General features: G+C 42.0%; 1 protein-coding gene across 5 annotated transcripts in view; it reads right to left on the bottom strand.

Moving 5' to 3' along the window:
- The window catches only part of LOC133537129 (rho guanine nucleotide exchange factor TIAM1-like), a 165045-nt gene that overhangs the window by 15595 nt on the left and 126934 nt on the right, over nucleotides 1-22516 (bottom strand). For all 5 annotated transcript variants that reach the window (XM_061878012.1, XM_061878014.1, XM_061878009.1 and 2 more), the window contains 7 exons: nucleotides 20849-21028; nucleotides 20665-20783; nucleotides 20487-20595; nucleotides 18907-18965; nucleotides 18726-18831; nucleotides 18404-18491; nucleotides 1839-2011 (listed from right to left, as the gene is read on the bottom strand). In XM_061878012.1, coding sequence (XP_061733996.1) covers nucleotides 1839-2011; nucleotides 18404-18491; nucleotides 18726-18831; nucleotides 18907-18965; nucleotides 20487-20595; nucleotides 20665-20783; nucleotides 20849-21028 — 834 coding nt within the window. The remainder of the gene's footprint in view (nucleotides 1-1838; nucleotides 2012-18403; nucleotides 18492-18725; nucleotides 18832-18906; nucleotides 18966-20486; nucleotides 20596-20664; nucleotides 20784-20848; nucleotides 21029-22516) is intronic.

The following is a 22516-nucleotide window of genomic DNA, read 5'->3' as shown; positions in this document are numbered from 1 at the left end:
CATGCGTTTGTCAGTAACGTATTATTTTCGGGTCTCCCCATGTCTAGCATTAAATGATTACAGTTAGTACAAAATGCGGCAGCTAGACTTTTGACAAGATCAAGAAAGTTTGATCATATTACGCCTATACTGGCTCACCTGCACTGGCTTCCTGTGCACTTAAGATGTAACTTTAAGGTTTTACTACTTACATATAAAATACTACACGGTCTAGCTCCAGCCTATCTTGCCGATAGTATTGTACCATATGTCCCGGCAAGAAATCTGCGTTCAAAGGACTCCGGCTTATTAATGATTCCCAAAGCCCAAAAAAAGTCTGCGGGCTATAGAGCGTTTTCCATTCGGGCTCCAGTACTATGGGATGCCCTCCCGGTAACAGTTCGAGATGCCACCTCAGTAGAAGCATTTAAGTCTCACCTTAAAACTCATTTGTATACTCTAGCCTTTAAATAGACTCCCTTTTTAGACCAGTTGATCTGCCGTTTCTTTTCTTTTTCTCCTATGTCCCACTCTCCCATGTGGAGGGGGTTCGGTTCGATGGCCATGGATGAAGTACTGGCTGTCCAGAGTCGGGACCCAGGATGGACCGCTCGCCTGTGTATCGGCTGGGGACATCTCTGCGCTGCTGATCCGCCTCCGCTTGGGATGGTTTCCTGCTGGCTCCGCTGTGGACGGGACTCTTGCTGCTGTGTTGGATCCGCTTTGGACTAAACTCTCGCGGCTGTGTTGGTTCCACTATGGATTGAACTTTCACAGTATCATGTTAGACCCGCTCGACATCCATTGCTTTCAGTCCCCAAAAGGGGGGGGGGTTGCCCACATATGTGGTCCTCTCCAAGGTTCTCATAGTCATCATTGTCACCGACGTCCCACTGGGTGTGAGTTTTCCTTGCCCTTATGTGGGCCTACCGAGGATGTCGTAGTGGTTTGTGTTGTGGTAAGTGCAGCCCTTTGAGACACTAATGATTTAGGGCTATATAAGTAAACATTGATTGATTATGTATATATATATATATATATATATATATATATATATATATATATATATATATATATGTATATATATATATATATATATATATATATATATATATATATATATGTATATGTATATATATATATATAGATTATATATATATACACACATATACATATATGTATACACACATATGTATATATATATATATATATATATATATATATAAATATTCTAAAGAATCATGATTTTTTTATTCCTGATTAGAAATATGTTTTCTAATTAAGAAAAATCTATTAAATCTTTTTTTAATAAGAATATTTTGAAAATTGATTCTTATTCTTATAATAATATATTTTTTGAGATTATTATATTCTTTATAATAATTTTGATAATAAAGATTAAAAAAAAATTATAAAAAAAAATGTTTTTCTTTTATTCGAAGAATACATGTTTTAAAAGTGTATTATAAAAAAAGGGAATATTTTTTCTAAATAAGACAAAAACATGTTTTTATTCAGAATCAAATTCCAAAAAGATTCTTATTAAAAAAGAAACAACCTCAAAAAGATTTTTATGAAAATCTTTTGAAAATGGAATCTTACTGAAAAAAAAAACTAAGACCAGAAAAGTCATGAATAACTGGTCACTTTTTGGGGGAAACAGAATCTAAGGGTCCCACTCTGCTGTGTCTTCTTATACTCTGGCAGACGGGCTGTTTCTGAAGCCATTGACCGTACACAGTTGGAACGATGAGCTCCATTCCCGGACAGTCCCATAATCATGTGTTTATGAGCAGCAACTGTATTAATATGACAAGGCTGGCGTGCTGCTGAGCCGCATGAGGACAGAGATAGCTTACCTGCACGGTTGATGACGGGCCGAGCGCCCTTCAGAGCACACAGACGCTTCCCTCCGAAGGGCACGTACTGCTGGCTGAGGGGCAGACTCTCCGTCTTCAGCAGCTGCCGGCGGTGCTTCTCTCGCAGGATGGAGTGCACCGTCTTCAGCAAGTCCTTGCGGCTCTCTGCTGAGCTGAGGGACACACGATGGCGCCCAACACAGTTAGCACAATGGCGCTAAAGAGGACACAAGATGGCACTAAAGAGGACACAAGATGACGGTAAAGACACTAAAAAGGACAAAAGATGGCACTAAAGATACTAAAGAGGACACAAGATGGCGATAAAAGATGGCGGTAAAGACACTAAAGAGAACACACAATGGCGCTAAAGATGCTAAAGAGGACACAAGATCGCGGTAAGGACGCTAAAGAGGACAAAAGATGGCGCTAAAGAGGATACAAGATGTCAGTAAAGATGCTAGAGAGGACACAAGATGGCGATAAGGCATACTTGCCAACCCTCCCGATTTTACCGGGAGACTCCCGAATTTCAGTGGCCCTCCCGAAAATCTCCCGGGGCAACCCTTCTCCCGAATTCCTCCCGATTTCCACCCAGACATTATTATTAGGGCCTTTAGCGTCCTCTCTCACCTGAAGCCTTTACCCCTTAACAGCCGCATGCTGACCGGAGGAGACAGACTGTCGTCACGTCCGCTTTTCCTCCATACAGACAGCGTGCCGGCCCAGTCACATAACATCTACGGCTTTTCACACACACAAGTGAATGCGATCCATATTTGGTCAACAGCCATACAAGTCACACTTAGGGTGGCCGTATAAACAACTTTAACACTGTTACAAATATGCGCCACACTGTGATCCCACACCAAAACAAGAATGACCAACAAATCCGCACCGTAACACAACATAATCACAACAGAACAAATACCCAGAAACCGTTGCAGCACTAACTCTTCCAGGACCTACAATATACACCACCCGCTACACCAAAAAACCCCAACCCCAACCACCACCACCCCACCCCGGAGGCGTGGTTGGGGGCGTGGTTAAGAGGGGAGGAGTATATTTACAGCGACAATTCCCCAACTTGAGTATTTCATATGTGTATATATATATATATATATATATATATATATATATATATATATATATATATATATATATATATATATGTGTGTGTGTGTGTATGAAATACTTGACTTTCAGTGAATTCTAGCTATATATATTTATTTTATTATATACAAATAAAAGAAATAGTTGAATTTCAGACGGCACCTATCAAACACACAGTAATAAAAACACAGTTGTTCTACTAACTGTACTCAATAACCAGGCGAGGTGATGAAGTTACGTCTCTTTACTGTGGGCTTCAGAACAGACTCCCTCACTTGCCGTCAGGTACGCAACACCACGTAAATCGTTGGCCAATTAAAAAGCAACCCCATAACGCTATAGCCAACATTCACCAGGAGGTGGCAACAGACAACATAGATCACTCTATTACAGACGGCGTCGTCATGGCTTTAACTTACTTCCTTGTTCTTCTGCTTCGCCTCCTTGTGTGTGCAGTTTTTTATTAAAATCTGTAGATGTTGTAACATGATTGGGCAGGCAAGCGTTTTATATAGTGGGAAAAAGGACGTGAAAACAGGCTGTCCCCACTCAGGACCGTTGCCCGCATAGAGCTGGAGGGGGCGTGGCCTCCAGCTCCGTTGAATTTCGGGAGAAAATTTCTTCTGGGAGGTTTTCGGGAGAGGCCCTGAATTCCGGGAGCCTCCCGGAAAATCCGGGAGGGTTGGCAAGTATGTACTGAGGACACAAGACGAAGCTAAAGATGCTCAGGAGGACACAAAACAGTGGTAAAGACACTAAAGAGGACAATAAAGAGGGTGGGTTTGGTGGTTGCGGGGGTGTATATCGTATAAATAAGGCGGTAAAGATGCTAAAGAGGACACAAGATGGTGGTAAAGACGCTGAAGAGAACACAAGATGGCTCTAAAGATGACACAAGATAGCGGTAAAGATGCTGAAGAGGACACAAGATGGTGGTAAAGGTGCTAAAGAGGACACAAGATGGCGGTAAAGATGCAAAAGAGGACATAACATGGCGGTAAAGAGGACACAAAATGGTGGAAAGGACGGTAAAAAGGACACAAGATGGCGGTAAAAATGCCTGAGAGGACAAAAGATGGCGGTAAGGATACTAAAAAGGATGGCGCTAAAGAGGACACACGATGAATATAAAAATGCTAAAGAGGACACAAGTTGGCGCTAAAGACGACACAAGATTGCGGCAAAGACGCTGAAGAGGACACAAGACAGCGCTAAAGATGCTAAAGAAGAGAAAAGATGGTGATGCAAATGCTAAAGAGGACATAAGATGGCAGCAAAGATGTTAAAGAGGACACAAGAAGGCGCTAAAAATGCTAAAGAGGACAACAAAATGGTGGTAAATACACTAAAGAGCTAAAGAGGACACAAGATGCTGGTAAAGACGCTAAGGATGAATGGAGATGGTGGTAAAGACGCTAGAAGACACAAGATGTTTGTAAAGACGCTAAAGATGAAAATAGATGGAAGTAAAGACGCTAAAGAGGAAACAAGACTACGGTAAAGACAGTGAGAGGACACAAGATTGCGGTAAAGACAGTGAAGAGAACACAAGATGGGGCTAAAGATGCTAAAGAGAACACAAGATTGGGGTAAAGACAGTGAAAAGAACACAAAATAGGGTAAAGACGCTCAAGAGGACACAATACAACAAAGATGCTAAAGAGGACAGTACATGACAGTAAAGATGCTTAAAAGGACACAAAAATGTCAGTAAAGACACTAAAGCGGACAAAGAGATGGTGGTAAAGAGACAAAAGAAAACACAAGATGGTGGTAAAGATGCTAAAGAGGACACAAGATGACATAAAGACGCTAAAGAAGACGCTAAAGAAGACACAAAGTGGCGGTAAAGACGCAAAAGAGGACACAAGATGGCGGTAAAGAGGACACGCGGTGGAGCTAAAAATGCTACAGACGACAAAAAGGCGGTAAAAAGGACACAAGATGACGCTAAAGAGGACACAAGATGGCAGTAAAGAAGCTAGAGAGGACACAAAATGGCGGTAATGACGTTAAAACGGACACTAGATGGCGCTAAAGAGGACACACAATGAAGCTAAAAATGCTAAAGAGGACATAAGTTTGCACTAAAGAGGACACTAGATGAGGCTGAAGACGCTAAATAGGACACAAGATGGTGCTAAAGATGGTAAGACAACACAAAAGGGTGGTAAAGATACTAAAGAGGAATGGAGATGGTGGTAAAGAGGCTGAAGACAATACAAGAGAGCGATAAAGACGCTTAAGAGGACAAAAGATGGCAATAAAGATGCTAAAGAGGACACACAATAGCAGTAGAGACGCTAAAGAGGACACAAGATGGTGGTAAAGACACTAAAGAGGACACAAGATGGCGGAAAAGATGCTAAATAGGACACAAGATGGCGCTGAAGATGATAAAGAGGACTCAAAATGGTGGTAATGATGCTAAAGAAGACACAAGATGGCGGTAAAGATGCAAAAGAGGACATAAGTTGGCTATAAAAAGGACACAAAATGGTGGTAAGATGTTAAAGAGGACACAAGATGGCGGTAAAGATGCAAAAGAGGACATAAGATGGCTGTAAAAAGGACACAAAATGGTGGTAAGGACCCTAGAAAGGACACAACATGGCGGTAAAGATGCTAAAGAGGACAAAAGATGGCGGTAAAAAGGACACAAAATGGTGGTAAGGACGGTAAAAAGGACAAAAGATGGCGGTAAAGATGCCTAAGAGGATAAAAGATGGCGGTAAGGACGCTAAAAAGGACACAAGATGGCAGTAATGACGTTAAAACGGACACTAGATGGCGCTAAAGAGGACACACAATGAATATAAAAATGCTAAGGAGGACACAAGATGGCGCTAAAGACGCTAAAGAGGACACAAGATGGTGGTTAAGAGGCTAAAGAAGACACAAAATAGTTGTAAAGACACTAAAGAGGAATGGAGATGGTGGTAAATACGCTAAAGAAGACACAAAATGATTGTAAAAATGCTAAAGAGGACACTAGATGGCGGTAAAAACGCTAAAGAGGACACAAGATGGCAGTAAAGACACTAAAGAGGACACAAGATGGTCGTAAAGACACTAAAGAGGACACAAAATGGCGGTAAAGACACTAAAGAGGACACAAGATGGCGGAAAATATGCTAAAGAGGGCAAAAAATGGTGGTAAAGATGCTAAAGAGGACACAAGATGGCGCTAAAGATGCTAAAGAGGGCACAAAATGGTGGTAAATACACTAAAAAGGACAAAAAATAGTGGTAAAGACGCTAAGGATGAATGGAGATGGTGGTAAAGATGCTAGAGGACACAAGATGGCAGTAAAGACACTAAAGAGGACACAAGATGGTGGTAAATACAGTAAAGAGGACACAAGATGGCGCTGAAGATGCTAAAGAGGACACAAAATGGTGGTAAAGACACTAAAGAAGAATGGAGATGGTGGTAAAGACGCTAAAGAGGACACAAGATGTTTGTAAAGATGCTAAAGAGGACACTAGATGGCGGTAAAATTGCTAAAAAGGACACAAGATGGCAGTAAAGACACTAAAGAGGACACAAGATGGTGGTAAAGACACTAAAGAGGACACAAGATGGCGGTAAAGACACTAAAGAGGACACAAGATGGCGGAAAAGATGCTAAATAGGACACAAGATGCGCTGAAGATGATAAAGAGGACTCAAAATGGTGGTAATGATGCTAAAGAGGACACAAGATGGTGGTAAAGATGCAAAAGAGTACATAAGATGGCTATAAAAAGGACACAAAACGGTGGTAACGATGCTAAAGAGACACAAGATGGTGGTAAAGATGCAAAAGAGGACATAAGATGGCTGTAAAAAGGACACAAAATGGTGGTTAGGACCCCAGAAAGGACACAACATGGCGGTAAAGATGCTAAAGAGGACAAAAGATGGCGGTAAAGAGGACACAAAATGGTGGTAAGGACGGTAAAAAGGACAAAAGATGGCGGTAAAGATGCCAAAAAGGACAAGAAAATGGACACACGATGGCAGTAATGACGTTAAAACGGACACTACATGGCGCTAAAGAGGACACACAATGAATATAAAAATGCTAAAGGGGACACAAGATGGCGCTAAAGACACTAAAGAGGACACAAAATTGTGGTAAAGAAACTAAAGAGGAATGGAGATGGTGGTAAATACGCTAAAGAGGACACAAGATGTTTATAAAAATGCTAAAGAGGACACTAGATGGCGGTAAAAACGCTAAAGAGGACACAAGATGGCAGTAAAGACACCAAAGAGGACACAAGATGGTGGTAAAGACACTAACGAGGACACAAAATGGCGGTAAAGACGCTAAAGAGGACAGAAGATGGCGGATAAGATGCTAAAGAGGACACAAAATGGTGGTAAAGATGCTAAACAGGACACAAGATGACGCTAAAGATGCTAAAGAGGGCACAAAATGGTGGTAAATACACTAAAAAGGACACAAGATAGTGGTAAAGACGCTAAGGATGAATGGAGATGGTGGTAAAGACGCTAGAGGACACAAGATGGCAGTAAAGACGCTAAAGAGGACATTAGATGGCAGTAAAGACACTGAAGAGGACACAAAATGAGGGTGAAGACACTAAAGAGGACACAACATAGCAGTAAAGACGCTAAAGAGGACACAAGATTGCAGTAAAGACAGTGAAGAGAACACAAGATGGCGCTAAATATGCTAAAGAGAACACAAGTTTGCGGTAAAGACGCTCAACGGGACACAAGACAACAAAGATGCCAAAGAAGACACTACATGGCACTAAAGATGCTTAAAAGGACACAAGACGGCAGTAAAGACACTAAAGCGGACAAAGAAATGGTGGTAAAGACACTGAAGAAGACACAAGATGGTGGCAAAGACACTAAAGAGGACGCAAGATGGCGGTAAAGATGCTAAAGAGGACACAAGATGACGTAAAGACGCTAAAGAAGACACAAGGTGGCGGTAAAGACGCTAAAGAGGACACAAGATGGTGATAAAGAGGACACACGATGGAGCTACAAATGCTACACAGGACAAGAAGGCGGTAAAGAGGACACAAGATGACGCTAAAGAGGACACAAGATGGCAGTAATGAAGCTACAGAGGACACAAGATGGCGGTAATGACATTAAAACGGACACTAGATGGCGCTAAAGAGGACACACGATGAAGCTAAAAATGCTACAGAGGCCACAAGTTTGCGCTAAAGAGGACACAAGATGAAGCTAAAGATGCTAAATAGGACACAAGATGGTGCTAAAGATGGTAAAACAAACACAAATGGTGGTAAAGATACTAAAGAGGAATGGAGATGGTGGTAAAGACGCTAAAGAGGACACTAAATTGCGGTAAAGAGGCTGAAGACAACACAACACAGCGATAAAGACGCTTAAAAGGACACAAGATGGCAATAAACATGCTAAAGAGGACACAAGATAGCAGTAAACACGCTAAAGAGGACACAAAATAGCGCCAAAGATGCTAAAAAGGACACAGGATGGTGGTAATGACGCTAAAGAGGACACAAGATGTTTGTAAAGATGCTAAAGAGATGGCGATAAAAACGCTAGAAGGACACAAGATGGCAATAAAGACACTAAAGAGGACACAAGATGGTGGTAAAGACACTAAAGTGGACACAAGATGGCGCTAAAGATGCTAAAGAGGACAAAACATGGTGGTAAAGACACTAAATAAGAATGGAGATGGTGGTAATGACGCGAAAATGGACACAAGATGTTTGTAAAGATGCTAAAGAGGACACTGGATGGCGATTAAAACGCTAAAAAGGACACAAGATGGCAGTAAAGACACTAAAGAGGAAGAAGATGGTGGTAAATACAATAAAGAGGACAATAGATGGCGGTTAAGACACTAAAGAGGACAATGGATGGCGGTAAAGACACTAAAGAAGACACAAGATGGCGGAAAAGATGCTAAAGAGGACACAAGATGGCGCTAAAGATGCTAAATAGGACACAAGATGATGCTAAAGAGGACACAGGGTGGCAGTAAAGAAGCTACAGAGGACACAAGACGGCGGTAATGACGTTAAAATGGACACTAGATGGCGCTAAAGAGGACACACGATGAAGCTAAAAATGCTAAAGAGGACACAAGTTTGCGCTAAAGAGGACACAAGATGAAGCTAAAGATGCTAAATAGAACACAAGATGGTGCTAAAGATGGTAAAAAGGACAAAAAATGGGGGTATAGATACCAAAGAGGAATGGAGATGGTAAAGACGCTAAAGAGGACACAAAATTGCGGTAAAGAGGCTGAAGACAACACAAGACAGCGATAAAGATGCTTAAGAGGACACAAGATGGCAATAAAGATGCTAAAGAGGACACAAGATAGCAGTAAAGACGCTAAAGAGGACACACGATGGCACTAAAGATGCTAAAAAGGACACAGGATGGTGGTAAAGACGCTAAAGAGGACACAAAGTAGTGGTAAAGACACTAAAGAGGAATGGAGATGGTGGTAAAAACGCTAAAAAGGACACAAGATGGCAATAAAGACACTAAAGAGGACACAAGATGGTGGTAAAGACACTAAAGAAGACACAAGATGGCGCTGAAAATGCTAAAGAGGACAGAAGATGGTGGTAAAGACACTAAGGAGGAATGGAGATGGTGGTAAAGACGCTAAAATGGACACAAGATGTTTGTAAAGATGCTAAAGACGACACTAAATGGCGATAAAAACGCTAAAAAGGACACAAGATGGCAGTAAAGACACTAAAGAGGACACAAGATGGTGGTAAAGTCACTAAAGAGGACACAAGATGGCGGTAAAGACACTAAAGAGGACACAAGATGGCGGAAAAGATGCTAAAAAGGACACAAGATGGCACTGAAGATGCTAAAGAGGACACAATATGATGCTAGAGAGGACACAACATGGCAGTAAAGAATCGAGAGAAGACACAAAATGGCGGTAATGAAGCTAAAAATGCTAAAGAGGACACAAGTTTGCGCTAAAGAGGACACGAGATGAAGCTAAAGACGCTAAATAGGACACAAGATGGTGCTAAAAATGGTAAAGACGACACAAAAGAGTGGTAAAAATACTAAAGAGGAATGGAGATGGTGGTAAAGACTCTAAAGAGGACACAAGATTGCGGTAAAGAGGCTGAAGACAACACAAGAAAGCAATAAAGACGCTTAAGAGATGCCAAAGATGCCAAAAGATGCCAAAGAGGACACAAGATAGCGGTAAAGACGCTAAAGAGGACACAAGATGGCGCTAAAGACGACACAGGATGGTGATAAAGACGCTAAAGAGGACACAAGATGGCGGTTAAGCCGCTAAAGAGGACACAAAATTGTGGTAAAGACACTAAAGAGGAAAGGAAATGGTGGTAAAGACGCTAAAGAGGACACTAGATGGCGGTAAAAACGCTAAAAAGGACACTAGATGGCTGTAAAAACGCTAAAAAGGACACAAGATGGCAGTAAAGACACTAAACAGGACACAAGATGGTGGTGAAGACACTAAAGAGGACACAAGATGGCGGTAAAGACACTAAAGAAAAATATGCTAAATAGGACACAACATGGCGCTGAAGATGATATAGAGGACTCAAAATGGTGGTAATGATGCTAAGGCGGACACAAAATGGCAGTAAAGATGCAAAAGCGGACATAAGATGGCTGTAAAAAAGACACAAAATGGTGGTAAGGACCCTAAAAAGGACACAAGATGGCGGTGAAGATGCTAAAGAGGACAAAAGATAGCGGTAAAGAGGACACAAAATGGTGGTAATGACGGTAAAAAGGACACAAGATGGCGGTAAAGATGCCTAAGAGGACAAAAGATGGCGGTAAGGACGCAAAAAGGGACACACAATCGCAGTAATGACGTTAAAACGGACACTAGATGGCGCTTAAGAGGACACACAATGAATATAAAAATGCTAAAGAGGACACAAGATGGCGCTAAAGACGCTAAAGAGGACACAAAATTGTGGTAAAGACACTCAAGAGGAATGGAGATGGTAAATACGCTAAAGAGGACACAAGATGTTTGTAAAGACACTAAAGAGGACACAAGATGGTGGTAAAGACACTAAAGAGGACACAAGATGGCGGTAAAGACGCTAAAGAGGACACAAAATGGTGGCAAAGACGCTAAAGAGGACACAAGATGGCGCTAAAGATGCTAAAGAGGACACAAAATGGTGGTAAATACACTAAAAAGGACACAAGATAGTGGTAAAGACGCTAAGGATGAATGGAGATGGTGGTAAAGACGCTAGAGGACACAATATGTTTGTAAAGACGCTAAAGAGGACATTAGATGCAGTAAAGACACTGAAGAGGACACAAGATGAGGGTAAAGACGCTAAAGAGGACACAAGTTTGCGGTAAAGACAGTGAAGAGAACACAAGTTGGCGGTAAAGACACTCAACACGACACAAGACAACAAAGATGCTAAAGAGGACACTACATGGCAGTAAAAATGCTAAAGAGGACACAAGATAGCAGTAAAGACGCTAAAGAGGACACACGATGGCACTAAAGATGCTAAAAAGGACACAGGATGGTGGTAAAGACGCTAAAGAGGACACAAAGTAGTGGTAAAGACACTAAAGAGGAATGGAGATGGTGGTAAAAACGCTAAAAAGGACACAAGATGGCAATAAAGACACTAAAGAGGACACAAGATGGTGGTAAAGACACTAAAGAAGACACAAGATGGCGCTGAAAATGCTAAAGAGGACAGAAGATGGTGGTAAAGACACTAAGGAGGAATGGAGATGGTGGTAAAGACGCTAAAATGGACACAAGATGTTTGTAAAGATGCTAAAGACGACACTAAATGGCGATAAAAACGCTAAAAAGGACACAAGATGGCAGTAAAGACACTAAAGAGGACACAAGATGGTGGTAAAGTCACTAAAGAGGACACAAGATGGCGGTAAAGACACTAAAGAGGACACAAGATGGCGGAAAAGATGCTAAAAAGGACACAAGATGGCACTGAAGATGCTAAAGAGGACACAATATAATGCTAGAGAGGACACAACATGGCAGTAAAGAATCGAGAGAAGACACAAAATGGCGGTAATGAAGCTAAAAATGCTAAAGAGGACACAAGTTTGCGCTAAAGAGGACACGAGATGAAGCTAAAGACGCTAAATAGGACACAAGATGGTGCTAAAAATGGTAAAGACGACACAAAAGAGTGGTAAAAATACTAAAGAGGAATGGAGATGGTGGTAAAGACTCTAAAGAGGACACAAGATTGCGGTAAAGAGGCTGAAGACAACACAAGAAAGCAATAAAGACGCTTAAGAGATGCCAAAGATGCCAAAAGATGCCAAAGAGGACACAAGATAGCGGTAAAGACGCTAAAGAGGACACAAGATGGCGCTAAAGACGACACAGGATGGTGATAAAGACGCTAAAGAGGACACAAGATGGCGGTTAAGCCGCTAAAGAGGACACAAAATTGTGGTAAAGACACTAAAGAGGAAAGGAAATGGTGGTAAAGACGCTAAAGAGGACACTAGATGGCGGTAAAAACGCTAAAAAGGACACTAGATGGCTGTAAAAACGCTAAAAAGGACACAAGATGGCAGTAAAGACACTAAACAGGACACAAGATGGTGGTGAAGACACTAAAGAGGACACAAGATGGCGGTAAAGACACTAAAGAAAAATATGCTAAATAGGACACAACATGGCGCTGAAGATGATATAGAGGACTCAAAATGGTGGTAATGATGCTAAGGCGGACACAAAATGGCAGTAAAGATGCAAAAGAGGACATAAGATGGCTGTAAAAAAGACACAAAATGGTGGTAAGGACCCTAAAAAGGACACAAGATGGCGGTGAAGATGCTAAAGAGGACAAAAGATAGCGGTAAAGAGGACACAAAATGGTGGTAATGACGGTAAAAAGGACACAAGATGGCGGTAAAGATGCCTAAGAGGACAAAAGATGGCGGTAAGGACGCGAAAAGGGACACACAATCGCAGTAATGACGTTAAAACGGACACTAGATGGCGCTTAAGAGGACACACAATGAATATAAAAATGCTAAAGAGGACACAAGATGGCGCTAAAGACGCTAAAGAGGACACAAAATTGTGGTAAAGACACTCAAGAGGAATGGAGATGGTAAATACGCTAAAGAGGACACAAGATGTTTGTAAAGACACTAAAGAGGACACAAGATGGTGGTAAAGACACTAAAGAGGACACAAGATGGCGGTAAAGACGCTAAAGAGGACACAAAATGGTGGCAAAGACGCTAAAGAGGACACAAGATGGCGCTAAAGATGCTAAAGAGGACACAAAATGGTGGTAAATACACTAAAAAGGACACAAGATAGTGGTAAAGACGCTAAGGATGAATGGAGATGGTGGTAAAGACGCTAGAGGACACAATATGTTTGTAAAGACGCTAAAGAGGACATTAGATGGCAGTAAAGACACTGAAGAGGACACAAGATGAGGGTAAAGACGCTAAAGAGGACACAAGTTTGCGGTAAAGACAGTGAAGAGAACACAAGTTGGCGGTAAAGACACTCAACACGACACAAGACAACAAAGATGCTAAAGAGGACACTACATGGCAGTAAAAATGCTTAAAAGGACACAAAATTTTGGTAAAGACGCAAAAGAGGACACACGATGGTGTTAAAGATGCTAAAGAGGACAAAAATGGTGGTAAATACATTAAAGAGTACACAAGATGGTGGTAAAGACGCTAAGGGTGAATGGAGAAGATGGTTAAAGACGCTAGAGGACACACGATGTTTGTAAAGACGCTGAAGAAGACACTAGATGGCAGTTAAGACACTGAAAAGGACACAATATGGTGGTAAAGACGCTAAGGGTGAATGGAGAAGATGGTTAAAGACGCTAGAGGACACAAGTTTGCGGTAAAGACAGTGAAGAGAACACAAGTTGGCGGTAAAGACACTCAACACGACACAAGACAACAAAGATGCTAAAGAGGACACTACATGGCAGTAAAGATGCTTAAAAGGACACAAGATGGCATTAAAGACACTAAAGCGAACAAAGAGATGGTGATAAAGACACTAAAGAAGACACAAGAAGGTGGTATAGACACTAAACATAACGCAAGATGGTGGTAAAGATGCTAAAGAGGACACAAGATGACGTACAGACCCTAAAAAAGACACTAAAGAAGACACAAGGTGGCGGTAAAGAAGACACACGATGGAGCTACAAATGCTACACAGGACAAGATGGCGGTAAAGAGGACACAAGATGACGCTAAAGAGGACACAAAATGGCAGTAAAGAGGCTAGAGAGGACACAAGATGGCGGTAATGACATTAAAACGGACACTAGATGGCGCTAAAGAGGACACATGATGAAGCTAAAAATGCTAAAGAGGACACAAGTTTGCGCTAAAGAAGACACAAGATGAAGCTAAAGATGCTAAATAGGACACAAGATGGTGCTAAAGATGGTAAAAAGGACACAAAATGGTGGTAAAGATACTAAAGAGGAATGGAGATGGTGGTAAAGAGGCTGAAGACAACACAAGAGAGCGCTAAAGACAAAAGATGGCAATAAAGATGCTAAAGAGGACACAAGATAGCAAGACGCTAAAGAGGACACAAGATGGCGCTAAAGATGCTAAAGAGGACACAGGATGGCAGTAAAGACACTAAAGAGGACACAAGATGGTGGTAAAGACACTAAAGAGGACACAATATGGCAGAAAAGATGCTAAAGAGGACACAAGATGGCGCTGAAGATGCTAAAGAGGACACAAAATGGTGGTAACATCGCTAAAGAGGACACAAAATGGAAGTAAAGATGCTAAAGAGGACAAAAGATGGCGGTAAGGACGCTAAAGAGGATACACAATGGCAGAAATGACGTTAAAACGGACACTAGATGGCGATAAAGAGGACACATGATGAATATGAAAATGGTAAAGAGGACACAAGATGGCGGCAAAGACGCTGATGAGGACACAAGGCGGCGCTAAAGACGCCAAAGAAGAGAAAAGATGGTGATGAAAATGCTAAAGAGGACACAAGGTGGCAGCAAAGACGCTAAAGAGGACACAAGATGGCGCTAAAAATCCTAAAGAGGACACAAAATTTTGGTAAAGACGCAAAAGAGGACACACGATGGCGCTAAAGATGCTAAAGAGGACACAAAATGGTGGTAAAGACGCTAAAGAGGACACAAAATGGCGATAAAGAAGCTAAAGAGGACAAAAATGGTGGTAAATACACTAAAGAGTACACAAGATGGTGGTAAAGACGCTAAGGGTGAATCGAGAAGATGGTTAAAGACGCTAGAGGACACACGATGTTTGTAAAGACGCTGAAGAAGACACTAGATGGCAGTTAAGACACTGAAAAGGACAAAATATGGTGGTAAAGACGCTAAGGGTGAATGGAGAAGATGGTTAAAGACGCTAGAGGACACAAGTTTGCGGTAAAGACAGTGAAGAGAACACAAGTTGGCGGTAAAGACACTCAACACGACACAAGAAAACAAAGATGCTAAAGAGGACACTACATGGCAGTAAAGATGCTTAAAAGGACACAAGATGGCATTAAAGACACTAAAGCGAACAAAGAGATGGTGATAAAGACACTAAAGAAGACACAAGAAGGTCGTATAGACACTAAACATAACGCAAGATGGTGGTAAAGATGCGAAAGAGAACACAAGGTGACGTACAGAAACTAAAAAAGACACTAAAGAAGACACAAGGTGGCGGTAAAGAGGACACACGATAGAGCTACAAATGCTACACAGGACAAGATGGCGGTAAAGAGGATACAAGATGACGCTAAAGAGGACACAAAATGGCAGTAAAGAAGCTAGAGAGGACACAAGATGGCGGTAATGACATTAAAACGGACACTAGATGGTGCTAAAAAGGACACATGATGAAGCTAAAAATGCTAAAGAGGACACAAGTTCGCGCTAAAGAAGACACAAGATGGAGCTAAAGATGCTAAATAGGACACAAGATGGTGCTAAAGATGGTAAAAAGGACACAAAATGGTGGTAAAGATACTAAAGAGGAATGGAGATGGTGGTAAAGAGGCTGAAGACAACACAAAAGAGCGCTAAAGACAAAAGATGGCAATAAAGATGCTAAAGAGGACACAAGATAGCGGTAAAGACGCTAAAGAGGACACAAGATGGCGCTAAAGAGGACACAGGATGGCAGTAAAGACACTAAAGAGGACACAAGATGGTGGTAAAGACACTAAAGAGGACACAATATGGCAGAAAAGATGCTAAAGAGGACACAAAATGGCGCTGAAGATGCTAAAGAGGACACAAAATGGTGGTAACATCGCTAAAGAGGACACAAGATGGAAGTAAAGATGCTAAAGAGGACAAAAGATGGCGGTAAGGACGCTAAAGAGGATACACAATGGCAGAAATGACGTTAAAACGGACACTAGATGGCGCTAAAGAGGACACATGATGAATATAAAAACGGTAAAGAGGACACAAGATGGCGGCAAAGACGCTGATGAGGACACAAGGCGGCGCTAAAGACGCTAAAGAGGACACAAATGGTGGTAAATACACTAAAGAGTACACAAGATGGTGGTAAAGACGCAAAGGGTGAATGGAGAAGATGGTTAAAGACGCTAGAGCACACACGATGTTTGTAAAGATGCTAAAGAAGACACTAGATGGAAGTAAAGACACTGAAGAGGACACAAGATGGCGGTAAAGATGCTAAAGAGGAATCAAGATGGCGGAAAAGATGCTAAAGAGGACACACGATAGCGGTAAAGACGCTAAAGAGGACACAAGATTGCGGTAAAGACAGAGAAGAGAACACAAGATGGCGGTACAGACATTCAAGAGGACACAAGACAACAAAGATGCTAAAGAGGACACAAAATGGTGGTAAAGATAATAAAAAGGAAACAAGATGGTGGTAAAGACACTAAGGATGAATGGAGATGTTTGTAAAGATGCTAAAGAGGACACTAGATGGCAGTAAAGATGCTAAAAAGGACAGATAGAGATAGTGGTAAAGACACTAAAGAAGACACAAGATGGTGGTAAAGACACTAAAGAGGACGCAAGATGGCGCTAAATATGCTAAAGAGGACACAAGATGACGTAAAGACGCTAAAGAAGACACAAGATGATGGTAATGACGCTAAAGAGGACACAAGATGGCGGTAAAGAGGACACACGATGGAGCTACAAATGCTACACAGGACAAGAAGGCGGTAAAGAGGACACAAGATGACGCTAAAGAGGACACAAAATGGCAGTAAAGAAGCTAGAAAGAACACAAGATGGCGGTAATGACGTTAAAACGGACACTAGATGGGGCTAAAGAGGACACACGATGAAGCTAAAAATGCTAAAGAGGCCACAAGTTTACGCTAAAGAGGACACAAGATGAAGCAAATGACGCTAAGTAGGACACAAGATGGCAATATAGATGCTAAAAAGGACACAAGATAGCGGTAAAGACGCTAAAAAGGACACAAGATGGCGCTAAAGATGCTAAGGAGGACACACGATTGTGGTAAAGAAGCTAAAGAGGACACAAGATGGCGGTAAAGACGCTAAAGAGGACACAAAATGGTGGTAAAGACACTAAAGGGGAATGGAAATGGTGGTAAAGATGCTAAAGAGGACACAAGATGTTTGTAAAGATGCTAAAGAGGACACTAGATGGCGGTAAAAACGCTAAAGAGGACACAAGATGGCAGTAAAGGCACTAAAGAGGACACAAGATGGTGGTAAAGATACTATAGAGGACACAAGATGGCGGTAAAGATGCTCAAGAGGACACATGATGGCGGAAAAGATGCTAAAGAGGACACAGGATGGCGCTCAAGATGCTAAAGAGGACACAAAATGGTGGTAAAGACGCTAAAGAGGACACAAGATGGTGGTAAAGACGCTAAGGAGGGATGCAGATTGTGGTAAAGACACTAAAAAGGAAACAAGATGTTTGTAAAGACGCTAAAGAGGACACTAGAATGCGGTAAAGACGCTAAAGAGGACACAAGATGGCAGTAAAGACACTAAAGAGGAAACAAGATGGCGGTAAAGACATTAAAGAGGACAAAAGATGGCAGTAAAGATGCTAAAGAGGACACAACATGGCGGAAAAGATGCTAAATAGGACACAAGATGCTGGTAAATACACTAAAGGGGACACAAGATGGCCGTAAAGACGTTAGAGAGGACACAAGTTGGCGGTAAAGACACTAAAGAAAAATGAAGATGTCGATAAAGACACTAAGGGGACACAAGATGGCAGTAAAGACACTAATGAGGACACGGGATGGTGCTAAAGATGGCGGTAAAGACGCTAAAGAGGACACAAGCTAGCGGCAAAGACGTTAAAGAGGACGCAAAATGGCGGTAAAGACACTAAAGAGGAATGAAGATGGCGATAAAGGCACTTAAGAGGACACAAGATGGCGGTGAAGTAGCTTGATTCTCACCTACAACACAGCTGGAATGTTCTTTCTGGCCTTCCCTCAGATTCAGACTTGATGTGGACGACCTCGCATACGGACGTTCCTTCACCATCTGAGAGAAAAATAGGTTTCATGACTACAGACTACCACAATGCAAGAAGTCACATGACTGCAGGACTACCACAATGCAAGAAGTCACATGACTGCAGACCACCACAATGCAAGAAGTCACATGACTGCAGGACTACCACAATGCAAGAAGTCACATGACTGCAGACCACCACAATGCAAGAAGTCCCATGACTGCAGACCACCACAATGCAACCCGCAGGACAACATGACTGACCTGCGTTAGCTAGCGTGCGCACTTGCAGGGCGTGTGTGGGGATCATGTGACGATATCGGAAGGCGTCTTTTTCTTCGGAAGACATCGACGCTCGATGAGAGCCGCCCTTCAAGTTAAAATAACTTTATTCACATCCAAGTTCAGAGCTTTTATTGTGAAATGAGGACTTGAAGATACTCACTATTTTCTTTTTCTGTTTGGAGCCGTCCTTGCACACGAACACCACAGCCGTCTTGAAGACTGGAAGAAAAAAATCCTACTCAGTGGCCTAGTGGTTAGAGTGTCCGCCCTGAGATCGGTAGGCTGTGAGTTCAAACCCCAGCCGAGTCATACCTAAGACTATTTATAAATACATGATAAATGGGTTGTACTTGTATAGCTCTTTTCTATCTTCAAGGTACTCAAAGTGCTTTGACACTACTTCCACATTTACACATTCACACACTGATGGAGGGAGCTGCCATGCAAGGTGCTAACCAGCACCCATCAGGAGCAAGGGTGAAGTGTCTTGCTCAAGACACAACGGACGTGACAAGGTGGGGATTTAACCAGGGACTCTCGTGTTGCACACTTCCACTGCGCCACTCTGTCCCTATAAAAATGGGACCCATTGTCTCCCTGCTTGGCACTCAGCATCAAATGTTGGAATTGGGGGTTAAATCACCATAAATTATTCCCGGGCGCGACACCGCTGCTGCCCACTGCTCCCCTCACTTCCCAGGGGGTGATCAAGGGGATGGGTCGAATTCAGAGGACACATTTCACCACTACTAGTGTGTGTGTGACAATCATTGGTACTTTAACTTTAACTTATTCCTTAAAGTGACAAAAAAATATTGATTATTCCTAAAGTGACAAAAAATATTGAATATTCCTAAAGTGACAAGTAAATATTGATTATTCCGAAAGTGACAAGTAAATATTGATTACTCCGAAAGTGACAAAGAAATATTGATTATTCCGAAAGTTACAAAAAAATTGATTATTCCTCAAGTGACAAGGAAATATTATTTCAAAAGAGACGAATAAATATTAATTAATCTAAAAGTGACAGGGAAATATTGACTCTTCCAGAAGGGAGAAGGAAATATGAATGATTCCAAAAGTGACAAGGAAATATTGATTATTCCTAAAGTGACAAGGAAATATTGATTTTTAGAGATGAGATTTGGAAATATTGATTATTCCAAAAGTGACTAGGAAATATTGGTTATTCCAAAAGAGACAAGGAAATATTGATTATTCCTAAAGCGACAAAAAAATATTGATTATTTGAAAAGAGACAAGGAAATATTGATTATTCCTAAAGTGACAAATAAATATTGATTATTCGAAAAGAGGCAAATAAGAAATATTGATTATTCCTAAAGTGACGAATAAATATTGATTATTCCAAAAGAGACAAATAAATATTGATTATTCCAAAAGAGAAAAATATTTATTATTCCTAAAGTGACAAATAAATGTTTATTATTTGAAAAGTGAAGTGAAGTGAATTATATTTATATAGCGCTTTTTCTCTAGTGACTCAAAGCGCTTTACAGAGTGAAACCCAATATCTAAGTTACATTCAAACCAGTGTGGGTGGCACTGGGAGCAGGTGGGTCAAGTGTCTTGCCCAAGGACACAACGGCAGTGACTAGGTTGGCAGAAGCGGGAATTGAACCTGCAACCCTCAAGTTGCTGGCACAGCCGCTCTACCAACCGAGCTAAACCGCCCCAAAAAAAGTGACAGAACAAGCAGGTGTGAGGGTGTCATACCAAAAGTGGCCACCGGGGGTTCTTTCTTCCACTTCCCCAAGGAAGCAGGTGGGTTGATCCAGGACACGCTGGTGTGCAGCAGCAAGTCTCCCATGGACAGGTCCGCCACCTGACCGTCATGACATCATTAGTCAATCCCTATTTTCTTTCATCCAGCGGCGGCCATCTTTTTACTCACTTCCTTCTTGTCCGCGCTCTGCTCGGTGATGAGCTGGTCGAACACGGCGCCGAACTCCTCGTGAATCTTCTGCATCTCGTTGATGTGGCTGGCCACCTTATTCATGGCCTTCATGGCGACTAGGGGACAGGCGCGGATGGTTAGTTCTGCAGGCGGCCGTCAGAGGCGGTGACACGCTCCTTACCGTCCAGGTGGTAATGCTCCTCGCTGTCCGGGTCAGTGAGCGAGTACAGCTCCTTGAGCAGGAGAGGGTACTTCAGCACCCTCTGGATGGGCTTGATCAGGTATGACTCCAGTGTGGACGAGTGCTGCTGCTTGGGGTTGCGCTCGTCCAGAAATGCCTTGAAGTCGGCATCGCTCTTGGCTGCCAAGGACATAAGAATGACCACTTCCTGTATCGCACATTATATCTCACGCAAGTAAACACGCTGCAGGATTTGTGGAGTATAACGTGGGAACCATTAAATATTTACGGAGTATACCGTGGGAACCAATAAATATTTGTGGAGTATAATGTGGGAACCACACTAAATATTTGCAGAGTATACCATGGTAATCGTGTGCAACAACTACAAAACCCAAAAGGAGTGAAGTTGTCACGTTGTGTAAATGGTAAATAAAAAGGAGAATACAATGATTTGTAAATCCTTTTTAAATTATATTCAATTGAATAGACTGCAAAGACAAAATATTTAACAGTCACACTGGAACACTTTAGTTAGTTTTTTTTGCAAATATTAGCTCATTTGGAATTTAATGCCTGCAACATGTTTTAAAAAAGCTGGCACAAGTGGCAAAAAGAGTGAGAAAGTTGAGGAATTCTCATCAAATACTTATTTGGAACATCACACAGGTGAACAGGCTAATTGGGAACAAACAGGTGGGTGCCATGATTGTGTATACAAGCAGCTTCCATGATATGCTCAGGCATTCACAAACAAGGATGGGGCGAGGGTCACCACTTTGTCAACTAATGCCTGAGCAAATTGTTTAAGAACAACATTTCTCAACCAGCTATTGCAAGGAATTTAGGGATTTCACCATCTACGCTCCGTAATATGTCAGAGAATCAGGAGAAATCACTGCACGTAAGCCATGATATTACAGACCTTGGATCCCTCAGGCGGTACTGCATTAAAAAGCGACATCAGTGTGTAAAGGAAATCACCACATGGGCTCAGGAACACTTCAGAAAACCGCTGTCAGTAACTACAGTTGGTCGCTACATCTGTAAGTGCAAGTTAAAACTACAATGCAAAGTCAGAACCATTTATCAACAACACCCAGAAACGCGAAGCTCATCTAAGATGGACTGATGCAAAGTGGAAAAGTGTTCTGTGGTCTGACGAGTCCACATTTCAAATTGTTTTTGGAAACTGTGGACATCGTGTTCTCCGGACCAAAGAGGAAAAGAACCTTTCGGACTGTTCTAGGTAGGGCTGGGCATATATATCGATATACTCGTTATATCACGGATTTGTCTCTGTGCGATATAAAAAATGACTATATGGTGATTTTCGACTATACATTTTCACGCAGTTGCTTTTAGCTGCGGGCATTACACTGCGGGCTCTTCTCACTCATTCCTGTCTCCCCTTTTTACAGACAAGCACACCTTCTTATATGCATCTCATACTGTCGCGTCATACGCACTCTCATGAGAGGTAGCAGCATGGGTAACATTAGCTGTGATGCTAGCATAGTGGTGTGAGTGGTAATACGAGAGTAAGAGGGTGCCAATCTGGTAACAAATGAAGGAAGAATTCATTCCTATGAAAAACAGCACGGGGTCCATCGTATTTCTTCAAACGGGAATATGTCTAACACGTATGCGGCAAAAGCACTATTACAA

This window comes from Nerophis ophidion, linkage group LG18 (genome assembly GCF_033978795.1).
Source record: "Nerophis ophidion isolate RoL-2023_Sa linkage group LG18, RoL_Noph_v1.0, whole genome shotgun sequence".
Taxonomy (NCBI): Eukaryota; Metazoa; Chordata; class Actinopteri; order Syngnathiformes; family Syngnathidae; genus Nerophis; species Nerophis ophidion.
The sequence above is the reverse complement of the archived record's forward strand: the minus strand, read 5'-3'. Positions and strand labels throughout refer to the sequence as shown.